This window comes from Dermacentor silvarum, chromosome 2 (assembly GCF_013339745.2).
Source record: "Dermacentor silvarum isolate Dsil-2018 chromosome 2, BIME_Dsil_1.4, whole genome shotgun sequence".
NCBI classification, from domain to species: Eukaryota; Metazoa; Arthropoda; class Arachnida; order Ixodida; family Ixodidae; genus Dermacentor; species Dermacentor silvarum.
The window spans coordinates 162,209,648-162,230,480 of NC_051155.1; the positions used below are offsets into that span (position 1 = coordinate 162,209,648).

Consider the following 20,833-nt stretch of genomic DNA (forward strand, 5'->3'; position numbering starts at 1 on the left):
CACAGTAACAAATAAATTACATCAAACGGTGGTTGCGGTAACTCGGTGGACAGTTTGAAAACTAAAAGCAAATAACGTCAGTGCATTAAACAACAGAGCTGTTAAGTAATAAATGGCAAAGGAAACGTTCCTGTTTAATAAACATGCAATACCAGGTAACGATGCAGTAAATGGAAACAGTGTGGATTAAGTAGCATTATTACTGCAATCACAAAGCCAGCTGTTTGGACGAAGGGCGTTGTTTCATGAAGTATTTCTTAACACGGTTCTTAAATGAATACTCTGAAGGTGATGATGCAGTGTAGTGTGGAATAGAACGTTCCTCACACTCGTACGATGACTTCTTGCACCATATAGCTTTGTGCTTAGAGAGAGCTACGGAGCCTTTAGTCCAAGTAAGGGCTAAGGAGCCTTTGATATGACCGTCCAAAAAAAGAAAGAAGAAAAAAAAAAAACGTTTTGGCGCTTGTCGAGTGTCGTGCCACCAGCTGCGCCGGCCGCGCGGTGTCTTTTTATTCGACAGGCAACGGTCGCGGCCATCTGCGTGCGCTCGGCTGCCTTCGAGCGAAAAGTGTCGTGCGGAGACCTTACACGATACGCTTTGCTTTCCGAAGGCTTGGCAGCTTGAAGTATGGATTGAGTATCGATGCGTTAGGCGCGCCTGCGTGTGTAAATGCGGTTTCAGCACGTGCCTATATATGTGCTACGCTGCCGAGTAGCCGTGACATTCACCCGTTGCTGCGTCCGAACGGCTATGGAGTGGTGTTGCTGGGCGGACCGCAAAAAAATTACCAGCACAACAAGGCTCTGGCGCGCGCTTCGCGATGAATCCTGGGTATATAGCCAGTGTCAATGCGAAGGTGTCCACGTAAGTGTGGCTTTTGCCTCCGATATTTTGGGTGTTGAAGCTGCAGTCAGTCGTGTCGCAATAACCGTGACCTGCATGCAGCGCGCCTAGCACGATTACGTGCACGGGGAATCGTGACTTTCCAATGCTCGTAATCTCCTGAATCGGCTTCAGTATCTGGTGGCATGCTTTCCTCATCATCCTCCTTTTATCGTTCTTCAAGCGAGCGGTAAAAGTTGAAAATAGTGTGGTTTGCTCAACGAACGTCTGATTTCGCGTGCGTCTTGCTTCATTTGTCTTGTTTTTTTTGTGTGTGTGTGTGTAATTATGTTTTCCTTCTCTTTCTTTGTTTTCTCGAACGGACTAGATTTCTGTGGTACTTGCGGCGCATTTCTTAAAGCTGAGTGTGTGCATTCGCGCGCGCGCGCGCGCGCGCGCGCGTGTGTGTGTGTGTGTGTGTGTGTGTGTGTGTGTGTGTGTGTGTGTGTGTGTGTGTGTGTGTGTGTGTGTGTGTGTGTGTGTGTGTGTGTGTGTGTGTGTGTGTGTGTGTGTGTGTGTGTACACAAATACGCACGCTCCTCTATCATAGCAGCTCGTCAAAATTGACTGCTCTGCAATGAGTGGCTCTGTGCGGAGAAGCCCGCTTTCTGTTTTTTTATTGCGATAGCAATTATATGGACACTCAAAAGCAGATTTCTGCCGTCGCCGTCGCCGTCGCCGTGAGGTTCCGTATGACGTCATTTGGAGATGAAATCGTCGCCGCGCGCCGAACGCTGTATGTGCGAGTGAAAGGGCGCGAGGGGCGCGTCTTTCACGGGGAGTGAACGCACGGCGGAGAACAAACGCGCGTTCTGCGCCGTGCTCGCTTAAGGGCTGCAGAATTAGGCGTCTCGTTTCTCCTTTACAATCACCATATATGTAGAGCAAACGCGCCTTCTTCAGACGCGCGAGAGGCCGTGGGGGAGGGGGAAGGAAGGGACGCGACGTTTAGCTGCGGCACCAAGTGCCTATTTATATGAGAGGCTCCAGCAACAGTCACCAACGCCGCACGCATTTAGAGCTAACGCGGGCAAAACGCCGATGGCGTCGACAACAGTTCTGCGTGTTGTTGCTACCAAAGCCGCTCACCTTACTTCGTATGAGATTGCTGTGTTGCTATCGCATTCATTGCTTCGCCCTTAGGGCGAAACTGTGACATTTTTTAACACGAAAGTGTTTTATGCCGGGGTCCACCTAGACTTCACTGACGTATTTCCGTCACGGAAATACGTCACACGAACATACACGAACATAATACAAAGAAAGAAACCAGAAGAAAAAGTTCCACAAACATGCAAAATTTGGAAATCGAACCCACGACCTCTCGGTCCGCGACGATAGATCGCCAGCGTTTAACCCATTGCGCCACAAACGCATTTGCAGAGAGCTACACAGACGCGCCTTATATATCTAACACTCCTCCGTGTACCCGCGCTCTTGCTCGGGGCGGTGCCGCCGCCTACGAGCAGAAAAGAGAAGTACTGCATTATGACACTAACGCGCACCGACAGTGAACGCTTCGGTGGTCTCAGCACTGAAGTTGATCGCGGAGGCTGCAATTACGACGCGCTGTACGCGCTGATTTGACTCGGTGACGATTCAGTTACGTGCTTTGTCTTGCGCGTTGTATTAGTGTGTCAGTTACGTGCTTCGTCTTTCGCGTTGTGCTAGCGTGTGCAGCGTAGTGCAGCTTCCATATGCACGACGGTTGCTCATGGTCATCGACGTTGGTAGTCGTGATGGAGGAGACGTGCCACCAGGCGTCAGCGTGGGTGCATCAACGCCTAAGGGCGCTTTAGCCACAAAACACCAATAGACATTATATATCAATGTGCAATAAACATTACACTACTTCTGTGAAGACACGTTTCACTTTCGTGTTCTATACCGATTCCTATATAAGAGGGATCAACCACATTTTTTCTTTTCTTTTTTTTTCTTTTTTTTTCTTTTTTTACAGACGACAACGCGCCTATAGGTGTACTTATGCGCATACTTAAATTAGAATGTCACCGTGATAATGGTAGGCGTCGTTATTGCTAAATCAAGGCGCATAGTCGGGAGTCGAATTTGTCCTTTATTTCAACACGGGCGCTCAACAGATCGCGCCATCGGCATGTCAGTTATCAGTATGCATAAGAAGATAGTGCACTGTGAACGCTGAATGCTTAGGATGAACCGCACGATTTATTTGTCTACCATTGTGCTTTGAAATATGGGTCTGGACTGTATTGGTCGAGAACAGTGCTATATAGAGAAAGCGCTCGAGCACTTCAATTGCTAGGTACGATAGGGAACTACGCCATTCTACCGGTGCGTCCCACATTGATGCCGGGTACCCACTGTCTAGTTCCATTTCGTTGTTCTTTTTTTTTTCTTTTTGCTCCAAGGAGAATTCGCTTTTATAGTTGAGAAAATCCGGTGAACTATTACAGCACACTGCACGTATCACAACGCCATTCTAGGCCGCAGATTCAACCATTTACGGTCCACAGGTTTACCACACGTTCACGATTGCTCGTAGCACCGGTGTTTCGAGTGCGCGGCACTTGCTACTACCCTTACCCATCTTTCACCCCCGCCCCTCCATACGTTTTCTTTGTTCTTTCATTCTCATTACTGGCTCGCGTGACCCTGCCTGTAACCTCCTCGGTTCTTTATAACCTCTCTCACTTCGAATGCTTTGCCATCTCATTAGGCAGAGTCGTCGGGAAAACCCGTCCGACCGCCGAAATCACGCGGTTCGCTCGAAAAACACAACGCAGCAGCAGCTCGACCGCCCATTGCACGATCGCCGCCTTCCGTCGGCGCGTGTGAAACACTGTTGTTCTCTTCCGCCAGGAAAGGCCACGCGCAACGCCGCCCAGCCCCTATTACACGACCCCCCCCCTCCCCCCCCCCCCACCCCCCACCCCCACTCACACACCACACACATACGCACGCTCTCGCTTTGTGTCGTGTGCGCACTATAGCTTTGCGTGCTCCAAACTTCCTCCCTCGCCAATGTCTGCGCTCGCATGCGCTCGGAAATTTGTGTGTTAGCGATCGAGTCGCGAACGTATACGTCTGTGCTAGTAAAGTCGCGCGTGCGTTATGTGGCACGAACAGGTGGGCGGGTGGTTGTGTACACCCACGCGTATTGGTGCGTGGAACATATCGCGGACAGCCCCTGAAAGAAAGAAAGAAAGAAAAATGGCTCGAACTTGCAGCCTCATTGACCCGCCCTTTTATTTTTTCCCCGAATCGAGTCGCAATGATCCTGTTTACCCGCGCGGAGCTCTGCGTAGTGCGCGGGATGGTTATGGAAGGGCGAGAATAAGGAAAACAAAAAGTTAGGGTTTCCAATGATGATTGGGGAAAAAAAAGGGGCACGCGTGGGTGTATTGGCGAGGGTGGGATTAGAAAACGAAGCGACGCTCTTTGCTTTAGAGATCGCCCGCAGGCCCTCTTTTTTTGCTCGTGGCGGTGGTGCCCTTACGTTTTTAGTTACACGCCTCGGTAAACACCGTGTCTGTGCTGACGGTGATGGGACGGAAACCGGCTTTTACGGTTCGGGAAAAAAGGCGAGCTGGCCTTGTGCGTATGGTCGAATGCGTTTGCTTAGTTCTAGTGTTTGTTCCTTCTTCTCTTCTTCCTTTTTTTTTCTCTCCTTTTCTTTCTTTTTCTGTTTGCGAGCATTGCACTAATTGAATCGCTCGCAATATATATCAGGTTTCTACTGTCGGGTGTTCGTTTGTAAATGTTGGAGAAACAACGTACAAGCGCTCATATAAAGATCGTAACATTGGTGGTTGAAAAAAATTTTGGCGTTGTTAAAAGGAACATTAAAAGAGAAACAGTGTGCCAGTTTAGGCAGGTTTAGGCTCTCGGAACCGCATTCATTCATTTCTTTGACAAACAAGGCTGAAAGTCTAAGTGGAGAAGAGGAAAGGCCACGCTTTCGTATTTGATACAGCTGGGTTGCGCTGTGAACAATTTAGCGAGAACGAGCGCGCAATTAGGAAACAGCATATATGTTTTTAAAGAGTAATTAAATCCTCAGGTATTATACGTGCCAACACCACGACTTGAGTATGAGGCATGCCGTAGTGGGGGACTGCGGTTTAATTTTGATCACCTGGGGTTCTTGAACTCGAGCTACGGAAGCTGTCGCTGCGGGTACAGCACTTAGAGAATCAGTTTTTTTTTTTTTTTTTCTTTTTGGTAAAGGCCGTAAGGCTGCTGTACAAGTCGTGGTGAAACGCGAATTGGCTGCATGGGATGCGACCAGTGAAATTTATATTGATTAAGATATCGAATAAAGTACACTTGAATCGAGAGAAATAATGATTGTATGTCCTAAACAGCCACAGAATCGTCGTCGCTCTCGGACGAGTTCCTCTCTTGAAGGTTTCCACGAACTCTTGCACCAGTCGTGCATCTCGTCCCACCCGCTCTGCGTGTGCCGAATGCCTAATCTCATCAGTCCGCCTGTTTTCTGCGCCAGCCCCAGTTGCTTTCCTTTTTCTCGTTGTACACTCTTCTACTCTGATAGAGCGCCGATGGCTGGCGCAAAAAGGAGCAGTCGTCAAATTTGTGTGTAGCGGTGCTGCCGGTCGTTTGTCAGCGCTGCCTGTGTGTGGCTTTAACGCACGCTTATCGCGAATTCGGCCGCCTATACAAACAGAAACCGAAAACCCTTAGCCAAAGGAAGGCGAAAAACCGGCATGCGTTTGGCTCGTCAAAAGAAAACAAAACGAAAAACACATTTCATGCTCGACTGGAACGACCCTCCCTCCCTGAGGCCTGTCGCGGTCCACCGTCAAGCATTGCTGCACTGTAGCCGCGCCACTGGCGTATAACGGGTTACGACAGAGATCGCTGTGCCAATGGCGGGCCGTTCGTTCACCTCCGAGAGACTGACAGCGACAGAAAACGATTCGTACTTTCTTTCTTTCTGTTTGCAATTTTTTTTAATTCTTCGGAGCATCCGACTGGCGATTCCCCGCACTGTATACAAACGCATTTTCTCTTCTCCTTCTCTCTTCCTCCCCCCCTCCCCCCTTTCCAACGTCACAATGGTGTTTCCTGGAATGTTTATAATTCGGCGCGTTGTGCGGCATTTTATTTAGTTTTGAGATTCCTAACCAGAACTGACAATATCGAGTCATGTTCCGAAAAATTATTTCTGGTGCTGAGTCTTTGCTGTGCCTGTAGAAATACACTGTAGTATATTTCGTTTCCATTATCCGTAAGCAGTTCGCCAGGGCCGAGAAGACGCTGTCAAAGTCCACGACCTCACGACGTGCATAGTGCGGGAACTTCAGAGTGTTTTGTACGAGCCTCCCTGCTCTCGCGGTAAGAGCGAGCTTATTGACGCCCAGAAGCGTAGTTGACTAATGCAGCTTAACCTTTATTTTCCTCTGTAATTCCACGATGGCTCAATGCTCTGACTTTCTGCTACTGAGTGCAAGCAAGGCCGGGGGTTTGGTTGTCGCTCGCGAAAAGTCAATTCCGAAGAAAGCAGAATGGTTAGAAACAAAATAATAATAACAAGCTCATATACGTGTTTGAAATTTCGATTCACGTAAAAGAACCCCAAAAATTAATGCGGAGTCCACCGCTAGAGGGCGTCCCTTGTCGCCCAGGACGTAAAACCCGTTTTCACTTCCAGCCGAATGACCCGATAACATGTCCGTAGCTGCATCGTCTGAACGATGACGCCCTCCATTCGAATTGCTTATGAATTTTACAAAAAGGTGGACAGCTGGGGCAACAGATACGAGAACTATGAAAATCGCTAAAGCCCCCTCCTTTTTTTTTCTTTACTCTTAAGGAGAACCGTGACATAGGTGCGCGAGCTGCCCATCAATGCATATTAGACTGCAATATTTCATATCTTGACGGCGCCTGATCGATTCCTGCCATGTTATGCTTTTTATTTTTTTTTTCTGCCTGCTTTGGCTATCTGTGAATATAGTATTTTCCGCGCTTCGAATGAGCAAGTTTTAGTAAGCGCTTCTGCTGTCTCGGTTTCTGTGTGTCTATGCGCTTCAGTACCATGACTGCATGCATTAGCATAAGTTAGTTTTATCGAACAACGCACGCTATGAGGCGTTGCTCAGGCGGACAAATAGCCGGCAAAAGCCTCAAAAGCATAACTATATAGAGACGAAGGAGAGCACAAAGGCAGGGAGGTTATCAAGAACGAGAAATATTGTTTGCTACCCGTACACTGGGGGGGAGGAGAAGTCGGACGATAAGAAGGAAATAAATAGAGAGAGCGACAGAGAGCACCAACACACGATCGCCAGCGTTCACATCACATGCAGGGTAACTGTCAACACTGTAGTCAGTGCTGAAGTCGCTGGTGCAGGTTTGTGGGTCCGTAAGGATCGTAGCGTTGCCTTCGTAGGCCTCTGCTGCGGCAGCTCACGAGGTCGTTATTCCGAAGTTCTCACAATGCGGTCTGTTATCAGTGCAAGCGATCGAGACTATCTTCACTGCGTACGGAGAAGTCACAACAAAGCGCATTCATGGTTCTCCTCGCGACCACAGTCAGATCACAAACAGCGTCGTCAGTCGTTCCAATACGGAAGGCAAGGACAGGTCCCCTTATAAAAGACAAGAGGCCTGCCGTTCTATTCTACTCTACGGGGTGATCATTTTAATGTTTTACGGACTTTTTAAAGATAGCCTGTTGCAAATAACATGATTCTAGTCCTTGAGCTAGATTACTTGCGCGAGAACTCGAAAGTTATATTTAAATATAATTAACAAAAATCACTAATTAACTACCTAAATGAGTACTTTACGGCAAACGTATTGCTGTTTACCAATTGTAGCCGGTGAGCTTGCAAGGCGTATCCAATTGGAATGAATTTCCAGAATGACATCAGTTTCGAGATATGCGCCATCAAACTCGCCGTAAAAATCCACTGTTGTTCCACTTACTTTTTTACAAAAATGCTGTTTTATACATTGAAGCACAAAAGTAACTGGAACGCCCATGTATTTCGTCCCACACTTTGGGAAATAATATCTCGAAACTGGTGTGATCCTGGAAATTTATTTCAAGTGGATGCGTCTTGCTAGCTCACTAGCTACAATTCGTCAATTGCAATATGTGCCCTAAAGTAATTAATAAAGTTAATTTGTAGGGTTTTGTTAATTAGTTGAATATCTGTTTCGATTTCTCGTGCTAATAATGTCCGCCTATACTAATAATACAGCTCAAGGACAAAGAATATGATATCTGCCACAGGCGATTTTTAAAAATTTCATAAAACTTCGAAGTGATCACCCTGTATACGTATGCGACGCATCACTTCTTCTTTAAGAGGTTTTACGTGCCAAAACCAGTTCTGATTATGAGGCACGCCGTAGTGGAGGGCTCCGGATTAATTTTGACCACCTGGGATTCTTCAACGTGCACTACAACGCAAGCACACGGACGTTTTTTGCATTTCGCCACCATCGAAATGCGGCCGCCGCGGCCAGGATTCGATCCCGCGACCTCGCGCTCAGCAACGCAACTCCTTAGCTGACTGAGCCACCGCGGCGGGTGCGACGCATCACTGCCCAGCACGCTAAGTTCCTGCACGTGCTCTCGGCCCTATCTCCCAAAGTAGCTAGCGAGTTCACTGACGTTGTCGCAGCTCCAGGTCCAGCGATTACGACCATTTCAAGGCGGATTTCATGGCTTAGCCCGTGCGACCAGGCAACGCAGGAAAGCCACCTTACCTGCTTCGAAAGCGGGTTATTAGCGTCAACCGGGACGCGTCCGTATGGAACCGTTATTTTGAAGGGTTGCGAATTTCAAACTTAGTTACTGCTACTTCGGGGTATGTCGCGCTCAGAAACGTCAGCGCGTGTTCGTGTCCTTTCCACATCGCGGAGCAAAACGCCGCTTATAGCGACGATGGAAAGGAAGAAGCGGCAGGCCGCGTAACTTGCCTGATAAAGGTAGAGGGCGTTGCCGGCACAAGTTTTTGTCCAAGCCTTTTTAGTCTCTGCCGAGATCGACAGTGACTCGTACACGTCGGCTGCGCGCCGCACGGCGCACACACGCGTTCGTTCGTGCAGTCTAGGGACGCTTGCTCCATCTCACTTCCGGTCCGGAGACGCGTTCGCCGGTGGAAGTCTTCCTGCGCCGAATCGGCGGGCCCATATCTGGCAGTGCAGACCTCGAGCCACGTGATTGAGCGCGTCGCGCGCTGAGATATAGGGCGTCACGGCACTGCCGTGACGTGCATAGCGTCGGCATATATATATATATAGAACTGTCACGATGTCGCGTGACTAGCCAGTTTGCATGCTTTCGAGGCGTCTGCGTTTCTCTTATTTCTTTTTTTTTCTTGGTGCCAATGCGGCCGAGCCTGACGGTAGGTTATTCGCCCAGTGTCATCTTTATGATTATGCTTAGCCGAATGCGAGTAAAATGTGTCCTTCGAGTATCTCGAAAAAAAATTCGGTGCTTCGCCTCTACGCTTTGCTGTTATGTGGTGAAGCTTGTCACTGTTTCACGTGTGCGGATAGGTAGAGCAAAAAAAAAAAAGTGGTAAAGCGTGCGCAGGAACGATAAGAGATCCGTCGATATTTTCTTTGGAAGCCCGCCCCTACATAACGGTGACAGTTAAGGTATAGACAGTTAACGGGGGAAATCCGGGCACTCTCATCTCTCCCGTCGCTTCAGCAATGTGGCCCCGGCATCGCGTGGTGCCAGCCATATCGGCGAAAGGTTAAGTTATCGGTGGCCGCGATTAGAGCTTAATGGGTCATCGCTTCAGCAGCTTCCTCGCAACGAAAAGCGTATCGAGCTGCCGTTCCATTCACCACCGACCTTCTCCCACCACCAACCGTGCTCGCCGAAAAAAGAACGCGTTCCGTTTCACATAGCCGCGCGGCTCGGCAAGAGCGGCTCCTGAAATAGCGTGCCGGTTCCCGGGAAACCGTCTCTCTCTTTCCCACCGCCATCTCCTTACGTGCGAGAGACGGACCGGCATGGTAATTGTTCTCTAACACGCCGTAGCGGTAAAACTCGCCGCTCGCGGACGCCTCTAAAACAAAAGGGAAGAGATCGCAACCATGCACGCGCGCTCTCGGAACAGGCTACTGTTGCAGCGTCGACGGCGCACTCGTCCGACCACCAAGGGGAGGGCTTGCTTCTCTTAATTCTCGGGACGCAAGGTGTGGGACGGGTCATGCCCCCGTTTCACGCGCTGCCAGCGGAGGAGGAGAGCACGTGTATATGTAGCACCACAAACACTCGCACTGCACTCGGAGTCTGAGTCGCGAGTGGCCGATGTGCGTGCGTATCTTCGTCCAGTGCTCGCAGTCGCCGGACTAATGACCGCGCGCCCGAGCGCGTCCGGGTTCTAATGCGTGTGCCACACACACACAAACGCGCTCGAGCTTGCCGCAGTAGCGGAGAGGACGAGACGGGGGTGAACCACGGGGGTTTTAATCTTTCATTCAGGTCAGCTCTGCGGTTCCTTTACGGGTCCGCCACGCTCCCGTGCGTGAGTGAGTGTGTGTTTGTGTGTGTGCGCGCGCGCTCTTGGTCAGCGAGCTGTTTTTGTGTAGTGCTCGGTGTATCTTTCTCTCTACTTCTGCGTGTTTCGGTTGTGGCAGTGTTGACGGTTTCCAGTGGTTTATCCGGCGCGCCCCTTTTCGACGATGCGCGGCGCAACACTCGGATAAATAGCGCGCTTTCAGCGCGATGTTGTGTTGCGCTCTTCGCGTGCGCGCGGGGATTTGCCGCTGCGGTTCGTGGAGCTGAAGACCGAACGGTGCATGCGAGAGCGGATTAGCTGCCGGCCAAAGTGTTAATGAGTGGATTATGAACTCGGAAGCCCACTATAAATCTCGTTTCGAATCGTGAGAGGTTTGATTCATATATATGGAGCTGTGTTCACACTTCAGTGACTTCCTTTTATTTTATTTATTATATATGTATATATTTTTTCTTTGCGCGCTTGATCAAGAGCTGTGAGTATATTTCAGAGTTCTTAAATTACCGAAATGTGTACATCTCCGGATTTCTCAGCTACGGTATATACGGGATTGCGGTCGCGTTTAGACATTGCAAAAATACGTGACCTTCTTTGTTGTCAGTTGTCTTCGTTTATATGACCGCGGTGGCACGCCGCTTTTGATTTATGCAGCAGTAGTTGGTTGAGCGAATCGAAGCGAATGCCCGTCTCTTTAAGCATCAAGTGCCCCTACACGGCTTGATGGGGTGATGCCAGTGATGTCGGTTTCCTTCACGCGTGCCTCGTATAAGCAAAACTAATAAAGGGGGCCATTTTTTTCCCCAACGCTTATATATGCTTCGTGTTCATTGTCTTTCTTTCTTTCCTTCTTAAATCGAGCCCCGACCTGCGTACCCCCTGCCTCCATGTTTTTTTACTGCGGCTTGCGTCATTCGACATCGGTATTATCTCGTTCTACGCGCTTCTATGTATATTTCGCTTGTCCCGAAGGAGCAGAATTATTACCATGTCGCATATATATATACACGACGGTACTCGAAGTGTTGCGCTCGACGGGCCGGTTGGGCGAACTGCGTTATAGGTCCCTTGCGATGCGCCATCTGCTGTATTCGGTATAGCGGGTCGTTAAATCGTTGCCTACTTGGGAAGCAGGATGGAGAGTGTCGTAGTTGAACGTATATCACGTTAGACATAAGGAGAACGAAAAACAAAAAGGACAGTGGCGCCAAATGAAATCTCTGTGCGCGAGATTTCGGCGCTAATAGCCGTGCAAGTCTACTGTGGTAAAACTTGCCGGAAGAAAAAAAAAAGAGAGAGAGAGAGTGGGCGCTTCCGCAATGTAGTTTCGACGATTTCGCAATAACAATAGAGGCCGGCCGCAAGAGGCTGTCCTCCGCTGTGCGAAACGAGCAATTCGTCCCTTGAGCCTTTGCTCAAGCTTCTTTCTTTTCGTTTCTTTGTTTCTTTTTTTTTTTTTTTTTTCATGGAGACTCGCATATACTGACAGTCACAATTTTAGCAGTCTAGGGTACATAGGGCAAGTCGTATATATAGCTGGTGGATTACCTCCCGAGTAGTGCTTAACTACTTATTGTCAAATCCTGAACAAGCGCTGTCCGACGTTTCTTTGTTTCTTTCTTTCGTTCCGTCTTGCTTTCTTTCTTTGAGATCTTGAAGTTCTTCCTGTCACCACGTTGAATTCTGATAGACTCAGCAGACTTCCTGTCATTTGTTTAGTTGTTATCGCTAAGGCCTAAGATGGCACTAAGGATGAGCTTTATAGGAGCGTCAAGGTACGTGGAGGAACAAGGCAGCGCTTTCCTAATTTCCTGAAGCAGAACTTGCGTGCTGCGCATTCTCTGGTTTATGGGTGAGCTGGAACTGGAAGGCGGCGCTGCGGTGTTGAAAAGAATTCAAACGCAGCGAGACCTGCGAAAAAAAAAAAAATCGTGGGGCACTTAGTTATGCCACGTGGATGAATGCGAAAGCATTGCGTCCACCAAAGGGTCGAGGGTTCGACTCTCACCAATGGTCGTGGGTCCGAGTGCCGTAATGAACTCTATCCTAATTAAACCTACATTGATTAACTTTGCCTCAATTGACGTCGTCAACTGGGGCGTCATCATTGACGTCATCAACGCGATTGGCTCACTTATTGGACCTTTTGGACGTGGTCACGCCAACGCCGGATCTTCCGCCTCATGAGCCGTATAGTGCTGTCGCATTGATAAACAACGGCGATACGACCGGCTCCACCATACAGTAACGACAACGGTACTTCGCAACCCATCGCGAACACATAATCGAATCCTGGCTGAGTACAAACAAAGCTTTCTATGCTGACGACTTCCTCTGCTGACAATCCATGTTGAAGCTGTCTGTCACTCACGACACTAAAACTGGATGAAACACCTTTAGCAGCTTTGGATTTCCTTCTTCCTTTTTATTAGTTTCCGCTCCTAATAGCGAAGAAACGAAGTTAATTTAACTGTTCACTTCGACAACATTCAAGAGTTGCAAACGGAACTATGCCGTTGGTGCCTGGCACGACCTTAAAAGGTTTACGTTCGTAAAAGCGTCGCCGCCGGGACTCTTGTAATACGGAAACATCGTCACAGCGCTCTAAGGAAGACGACACACGACATGCACAGTAATGCCAGTACACAATTCGCCCAGCGTTCAGCAATAGTTATTGCTCACGCAATACTCTTGCGTCTCATTCGAATGCCAACTGGCGACAGGCGGCGGAGCCCAATACCTAAAGGCTGCCGAAGACGGTGCCGCCGCCAGGCGTGCTTTCTTTCTTCGATACTCCCCTTGCGGTTCGATAGGTTTCGTGCGGACGGAGACACTCGAGCCGCAGCCAGGCCTTCTTGGCTTCGCCGAAGAGAAGGAGCGAAAGGGTTCCGCCCCCCCCCCCCCCTCTTCTACGAAACGGGGCGCCCGCGGTGTTTTGCGCGCCCGGCCGTTCAATCGCTAAAAGGCCCCTTTCCTTATCTCTCTCTCTCTCTGTTCCTCGCTGCTTGCTCGCGTGGCGTCGACCGTAGCGTCGACTTGCGTGGGCCACTTGAGTGCAGCGCGCCGGGGAGGCCTGCTCGCGTGGAGTGGAAGAGCGTGCGCGCTGTTTGTTTTGACAGCGGCGCCGCCGCCGTCGACTCGCTTTTCTTGTTTCTTTTTTTCTTTTTTAGTGTCTGGAAAGAAGAGGAGGCACGCGTGCGTCTCGTACTAACGGCGCTGCGCCGAGCATTGTGCGATCTCCGCCTCTTCGGAACCCGAGCACCCGGGCGTGGCCTCCGAAATTGCGCGACGCGCCCGCGTCTTCGATCACAGAGGCCACGAACCTCCGCGCTTTCAAGTCGTGATGCCACCGCCGTGGGGCGCCAGCGGTGCTGAGCCGGCGGGCTTGCACTGCGCTTCACGCTTCTAGCACTGTCGTTCCGATTTCTTTTCCCTCGAAGGGCCGGTAAATAGAAACACTGAATCGGTTTGCATTAGTGTGTTATTCTTGGAAAGCCTTATGTGAATTTCTCTGTCACGAAAAAAATGAAAGCCGCGCTGATTTTTTCTTTAACTTCCTATGACGTCAAAATGAGGTCGCGGATTTCGCAGCGCGTATTTCGACCCGCGTTTATTTCTGAACCGCGAGAGTTGCTAAATGTTTCAAGTTGTCTCTCCGCTTACTTTTAAATGTAACGTATTCGTTTCGTCTAGTGATAAAGATCGCTAAGTACCTCCAAGCAGACTTTATCAAAATTTATGGCTTCACGATGAGGAAATGTCGAGTTGGTGCCGCCACCAGTATTTCGTTCTTGTCTTTATATATATATATATATATATATATATATATATATATATATATATATATATATATATATATATATAAAACAGAAAGTGAGAGCTAAATAAATGGAACATGTTTACTCAGAGGCCGCTGAATGTTCTGACAGCGTTATTTCACAGCAAGTCTTAACGTCATCGCACACTTTCATTATTTTATTTTTATTTATTTTTCAAAAAAGAGAAGTGTTAGAGTGCGTTCGCGAACAGAACAATATTTAACCTACTACCGAAGTGTGTTGTTCGCTGTCGGACATCAGCAAAGGCTTTTGTTTAAATTTTTTTTCTTGCTCTCAACTTATTGTGATTTCATCGAAATTGAGGGTGTCGTTGCATCGAACGCCGAAAGAAAAATGCCGTGAAATTCGTGAAGCCGCGCTGGCGTCATCCTCGCCGCTCACCGACAGGCGTGACGTATGCGTGTGTTTCTCCACCGTGCACCGTCTTTGCGCACGGCCCTCGACAACTGAACCGCGGCCGGCCACCGTCCGTTTGCCCCACGCACGAAGAGAACTATATAGCACACTGCCGGTGGCGGCAGCAGATATATCGACGCCGTGGTATATGCGGCCAACTGTCGCGGCCGCGTCTCTCATTAGTATCGATTGCTGTATTGACGGCGCCGAACGGTGCACTGTCCGCCCTAATGAAGCTCGCCGCGTTGACGGAACTCCGACCCCCTGTCGTCTGCGTGTCAACGGACGATGGCAGCTCGCCATGGAGCTGTCTGGGTAATACTTTGGCACACGAGTCATGCACGACCTTCATTAAAAGGCGCCCGTTATGCAAACAGCGCGACGCGAATCGTTGAGCGATAACAACGATAAGGCAATCTACAGAGCGCTATATGTCCGTGCCCTTTGTATAGAGGGGCTGGCTCGCAGCGCCCGCCGTCTTCTCTTTGCAAGCAGCAGCTTTGTCAACCCCCTTGCGCGATGAAGTTATACTTTCTTTCCCATCCCATTACTGCGTCAGCGGTTAGAAACTCGAAACTGGTTTTGCTGTGTTCACGCCTCTCCGTTACGCTGACGACGCTGACGTCGTTATCGTGTCGTCAGCTGGCCACCTCCTTATCCTTAGCATCACCCCCATCGAAATGTGGCCACCGCGGCCGGGATTCGATCCCGCGACGTCGTGCTTAGTATAGCGCAACGCCATAGACACTACTCCACCACGGTGAGTGTGAAACCATCGAAGGTGATTGTCAAAGTAAGCGAATAGGTTCTGCGGACCGCAGAAATTATCTATAGCGTTACTTCCGAAGTATACTACTGACCTCGATGACGGTGTTTGATGATGGTGGCACAAATTATAGTAGACATGTTTAGGTAGATGGCGTGACACCGCGACGACGACTGCGGTGTGACGACCGTAGGTAGCTTTAGAATAACGTTTCCAAGCCACCCCCAAGAGTTGGAGGACGCAAACTCCATTGGCAGCTTTTCGCGCTCTTTCGCGCGCGCTTTGCTTTCTTATGTACGCCTGGCGGTTTGCGTCTCCCAACGCTTGGGCGGCCACTCTAATCTAAAATGTCATGACAACGGCTGCGCACCTGCGCTTCCTTCTCCGCTCGTTTGCTTCTCCATTCGCTCTAAAATCACGCAGGACGAAACGGCGCCCCTCGACAAGAGATGCGCAGCTTACTGCGGCGACAAACGCGCTCCTTAATCCAAGTGGCCGAGAAACGCGACACGGCGCCACCATTGACCACAGCATCTAAACCTTCGGACGCCACAAGGTTCTCGCGCGAGAGCACGCGCGCCTCGAACCAGCGCCCTCTAGAAGGTGGCATTGCTCGAGCGCGACCCTCAACTCTCCTCCTCGGGCACCGCTGTCATTTCCCGTCTCCGATGTGGGCGTCTGCTGTTCGAGAGTGACGTCAGTCCTGACGGAGGCGTTTGCATATGGGCCAATTGGCGAGCGTGGCGAGAACCATTCAGCGAGCGCTCTCACCTCTAATCTCCCTCTCCCTCAGCCATAATAGCAGCGGAGTTTTTAGCGCCACACACACACCCACACTACACCACACCGAGTGGTGTCTGCACCTATTTCGGAAGCCGCAACAGACAGCACTCTATAGCAGATGAAGACGACAGTATGTGCATCGCACAGAAGTATATATACAGAGTATAGGGATGTTCGAAGTTTCGAATACGAATAGTAGGTGTGTGATATTCGATTCGTACTTGAAAATGAACTTTTCCATACATTCGATTACTGAAAGCTAAGCAGATATTTCGCGTCAACTGACTCTTTAAGCCTAGTTAGTGTTCTCGGTCTGCTAAACAAAGGATCGTTAATGATCAGAAGCGTGGCAATGAGAAATGTTTTCGAAAAAAATGCAGAAATGAAATGGCTAATACAAATCTTATTTGCCGCTTCGCGGTGGATGCCTGCATGACAACCTGTGATTTCTGCTTGCACTCTGTCATTTAGTGTTTGAGAGCGCATCTCGTAGGGGCCCGTTTCTGCAGCGAGCGTCGGCGCAACCGAGCACAACCAAAGATGAGAGCGAACGCAGCGACGAGAGCGTGGGGAGCAGGGTGCAGCGGAACCATGAAGAGGAAAGCAGAGGAGGGTGTGGCTAAAGCGTGAGAAGAAAAGCGTAGTGCCGCACACGAGGGGCTTTGCGGTGATGGCTACGAGATGGCGCCAGAGTAGCGTTTGTATCGAAACAAAGCGCTGCATGAGCGGAGGTTGTCTGCGGCGGCTGCTGTGAATCGCGCCCACGCGTCACCCACGCGCTTCCTCACGCGATCGCCTGATTAGCGAGGCCGTCGCGCTACACTTAACTCTGCTTGCAACGTGCCGCACGAGGCAGATTGTCCGCGCCAGCCAATATATCGCGAAATGAAAGCACACATGCAGCTGCACCCAAATTTCGCATTAGGGAGTATCGTAATCGTCGGTGAGCGCTTTGGAAGCTTTGCTGAGTCGCAGTTACACCTTTTACGCTACAAGCAGTGACGTTTCCCATGCAACGGACCATTTTACGTGTGTCTGCGGTAGACGAGTGCTTCAGTAGCGTTCTTGTTCTTTTCCCGCAATTTCTATATTTTTTTCGGCAACAATTTATTTAGTCTTTTTGGAAAAGGTAGTCGTATACAACAGCCACGTTTTTTTTTTTTTTTTTTTTTTGGGAGGGCTACGAGTTACTAACGTCTCTACTGTCGTTGAGAGGCTATACTCATGCAGTGTTACTGCATGACGAGAAGGACAGGATAGATGTTGTAATTTCCGACTGAATTTATTTGAAAAAACCTACACTGAAGGAAACTTCATGCGCACGCGCTAACACAAAAAGAACCACACAAACTCCGGTTTTTGTTTCGTTGTTTAAACAACCATGTCTAAAATATTCTCCTCATTGCCATAAAAGGGTATCGAGGGAACGCTGTCAAATTAATCTTTTTTTTACGTGAAATGCATTCATTAATTTCGGGAAACCTATATATATTTTTTTCCATTTTATCCTATAGGGTCACATGATAATTCTGCAGTGCAGTTAGGGGCCCCACGTTGTGCGCCATAATGGAGGCTCGGGTCCGTGGTTCTCGAGCCAGCCAGCCAGCTGACACTCTCAGAGGGACACCAGATAGAGGAGCGAACGGCAGCAGCTTTGCAGTGTCCTGACCGAACGCTGCAACTGCCGCTGGCCGGGCAACTCATTTGCCCGTGGGCAGGCCTCCAGCCGTACACGCCAAAAGTTCATGCCCCGGCGAGGCCGCTTGCCATGCCAGTGCCACGGTTGCCACACTGTATGACATAATATCTGTGCGAAGTCTGCTAATCCCGGTCGTGGCGGCCGCATTTCGTTGGGGGCCAAATGCCAGAAACGCTATGCGAACTGAGATCCCGCCGGGTTATATGTTAATGAACTCCATTATGGCGAAACATTTATCCGGGCCCCTTCCGTTGCACCACCTATCGTGGACCAGACGTTGCTTTGTAACGTGAAGTCTTATCGTTCTATCAACGAAATATACCGTATTAAGTTAAATCAACATGCTTGTAAAATGTCTTAATCACATTTACTATAATAACAGACAGACAGCAACAGATAGATAGATAGATAGATAGATAGATAGATAGATAGATAGATAGATAGATAGATAGATAGATAGATAGATAGATAGATAGATAGATAGATAGATAGATAGATAGATAGATAGATAGATAGATAGATAGATAGATAGATAGATAGATAGATAGATAGATAGATAGATAGATGTTTCCGTGCACTATACTACATCTGCAGAAGGGATCGAAAGCGCAGAACTCAAATTTTTCTGAGGGGCGCGATCTGCCATTTTGTGATACACCTGCTGACGCACGCTTTTCGAGGCTCACTGCACTGTTGTCAGCTATGCGACCCACGGGAGCTGCCAGGAGAACATGCATATATTACAGCGCTGCCCGCGTCTGTCCCCGCTCGCCGAGCGCGGTCTGTGCCGAGAACGTTGCGGAATCGCGTGGAGTCCGTTCCAAGAAGAGCCGAGCCGTCTGGCACGTCCTACGTTAGCGGCGGCGCACTGGTTCTTTCGCAAAACCGCCTCGCGGAGGGAGCTATGAAAAGGGGGAGGGGGTGGAGGCGGATAAAAAAAATAAGAGACGCGCGGATTCGATATATATCTATATATACTTGCTTATGGCAGCGGATCACGATCTACTCGCGGTCGAAACTTGAGCTGCGCGCGTTTCGAGAAAGTGGTTCGCCCGCTCTGGCTCTTTGCACTCCGAGCTTCCCGAAGACAGTTTTGTCTTTTAACTGGCCTTTTTACGACCGTGAAAATCCCGTTGAGTGAAACAAGATCAAGTTTTTCTTTTTTGAAGCTTTTGTCCCTTCTATGTGTGTATATATACGAAGCGAGCACCGCGCGGTTTCTGACCGGGTGCGCTGCACACGTGTGACTCTTGATAGACAGCACCGCCTGTAAAAAGGACAGCGGGTGCGCATTGCAGAAACGGGAGAAACAAGCGGCCAAAGCGAAAGCCTTCGAGCGGTATTCGAACGCTGGCCATGCGTCGTACCACGCCCGAGAGTCCCTTTACCGCGATATGCGCTCCGCTGGGTCATCTCGCCGTTTGTTCGCGGTTTGCAACGGATTTGCAAAAGGATATCGCCGGGGGAAGTATGCGATAACTGCTGTAACGAGCTGTGTGTGCGTTAACGTGCGTTCGAGTGTCAGTTCTCCACGACTGCTATAAACGTGAGAGAGCGAAATAAAAGGACCTCGATGATTTTCAGCTCGACCCAACCGTCCTGGTATATATATCCCCACGAAGCCTTCCTTGCCTACGTTCCGTCCCCTGGGTTTCCCTGGGTTTGACGTGGCTAACTGGTTGGGTTCCTCGCCAGATCGGCTCAGCGAGGGGGTTTAAACACAAGCTGTTGCTCTACAAAAAGAGAAAAAGAAAGCTCCAAGGACGGTTACGAGTGCGTAACGCGAATGTTCAAGCGGCAGCTGTAATGTGGGCTAGATGTTTTCGCTCCCGATTACGAGTTCGCCAAATCGCTTAGGCTCGGGGGTATGAAGTTCCTGCTTCCTCCGTGACATTTCTGCGTAAACGGTGCTTTGTAGCGTTCTGGCTTAAAGCTACTACGATCCTCGAGTGCTCGCCGGCTTTCTGAGGATACATTGGCGCACGCCGTGACGTTAAACACCGTCTGGTGTGCGCGACACGGCGGCAAACGCCCACGTGGCCACCGACTCACGAATGGAAAAAACGAGACTTCGCCGCACCGCCGACCGAAATATGGTCGTCCAGTTCGTGCAAACGCTAACGGGTCAGCCCTAGTGAGCGTCGAGTTCGGCCAACCTGCTTGGCAAGATGCATGTACCTAACCGCGGTCGGGGATGCATGAAGTCAGCTCGACTTCTGAATCGACCCGCTTTTGGTGTAATTGGTGTAAAGCAAGCCTCGTGTTGTCTTTTTCTTGTCGCAGGTTGAGCGGCGGCGCATGCGAGCAGCCGCCGGTGTGCCCTTGCATGGCTGAGGACAGCGGCCAGTCATGGGCTTTGCGTGCTGGGCTCGGGAGGTCCGCCAAGGTGAGCACCGTACCCGAACTCTCGTTCGCCCCTTGTCTGTACTTCACCTCACCAACCCCGTGCACTGCGGCGAAAACACCGTCCGAAACAAGCGTCTTACGTGCGTTTCGTAATGACTCCGCCGATATACATAAGTGTAATGCGGTGAAGCATGAACAACGTATTGCGGTGAAGATGGAGAGAGAAACAGCTTTATTTACGGCATAACGAGGTCGTTAAATCAGCTTGCCGGTGGTTCGATGGTTGGTGGCCAATTGCTTGCCACGACCGTTTCGGCCCAGTAGGGAAGTGCGATTTGCGCTAGTGCTAAGTGTAAACATCGTGCCACTTCGGCGGCGCCTTCAGGACACGAAACGGGGACACTAGAGCTGAAACCTGGACTAGTCTGTGGGTTGGGGGTGATGTATGCGAAGACCCTCCTTGGGGCGCTCCAGCCTCTGGTGGCCCCTCCGTGCGACGTCCAGTTGAATGCAAGCTTCGCGGAAGGATTAGCAGCGCACGACGGGCGCGCCCTCGTTCCTTCTTGGAGCGCGCAGCCGGCCTTCGTTTAATGATTGGCTGACAGGAGCGGTAGTTTTCGCAGCAGT

General features: G+C 49.9%; 1 protein-coding gene across 14 annotated transcripts in view; it reads left to right on the forward strand.

Annotated features, from left to right (window-relative positions):
* The window catches only part of LOC119441987 (phospholipid-transporting ATPase ID), a 161,489-nt gene that overhangs the window by 41,530 nt on the left and 99,126 nt on the right, over positions 1-20,833 (forward strand). For 11 of the 14 annotated variants that reach the window (XM_049661776.1, XM_037706671.2, XM_049661778.1 and 8 more), the window contains one exon: positions 20,144-20,246. In XM_049661776.1, coding sequence (XP_049517733.1) covers positions 20,187-20,246 — 60 coding nt within the window. In that variant the 5' untranslated portion in view covers positions 20,144-20,186. Of the gene's footprint in view, positions 1-664; positions 869-19,792; positions 19,985-20,143; positions 20,247-20,833 lie in introns of those variants that run through there. The other 3 variants (XM_049661775.1, XM_049661782.1, XM_049661787.1) reach the window with 3 other exon arrangements.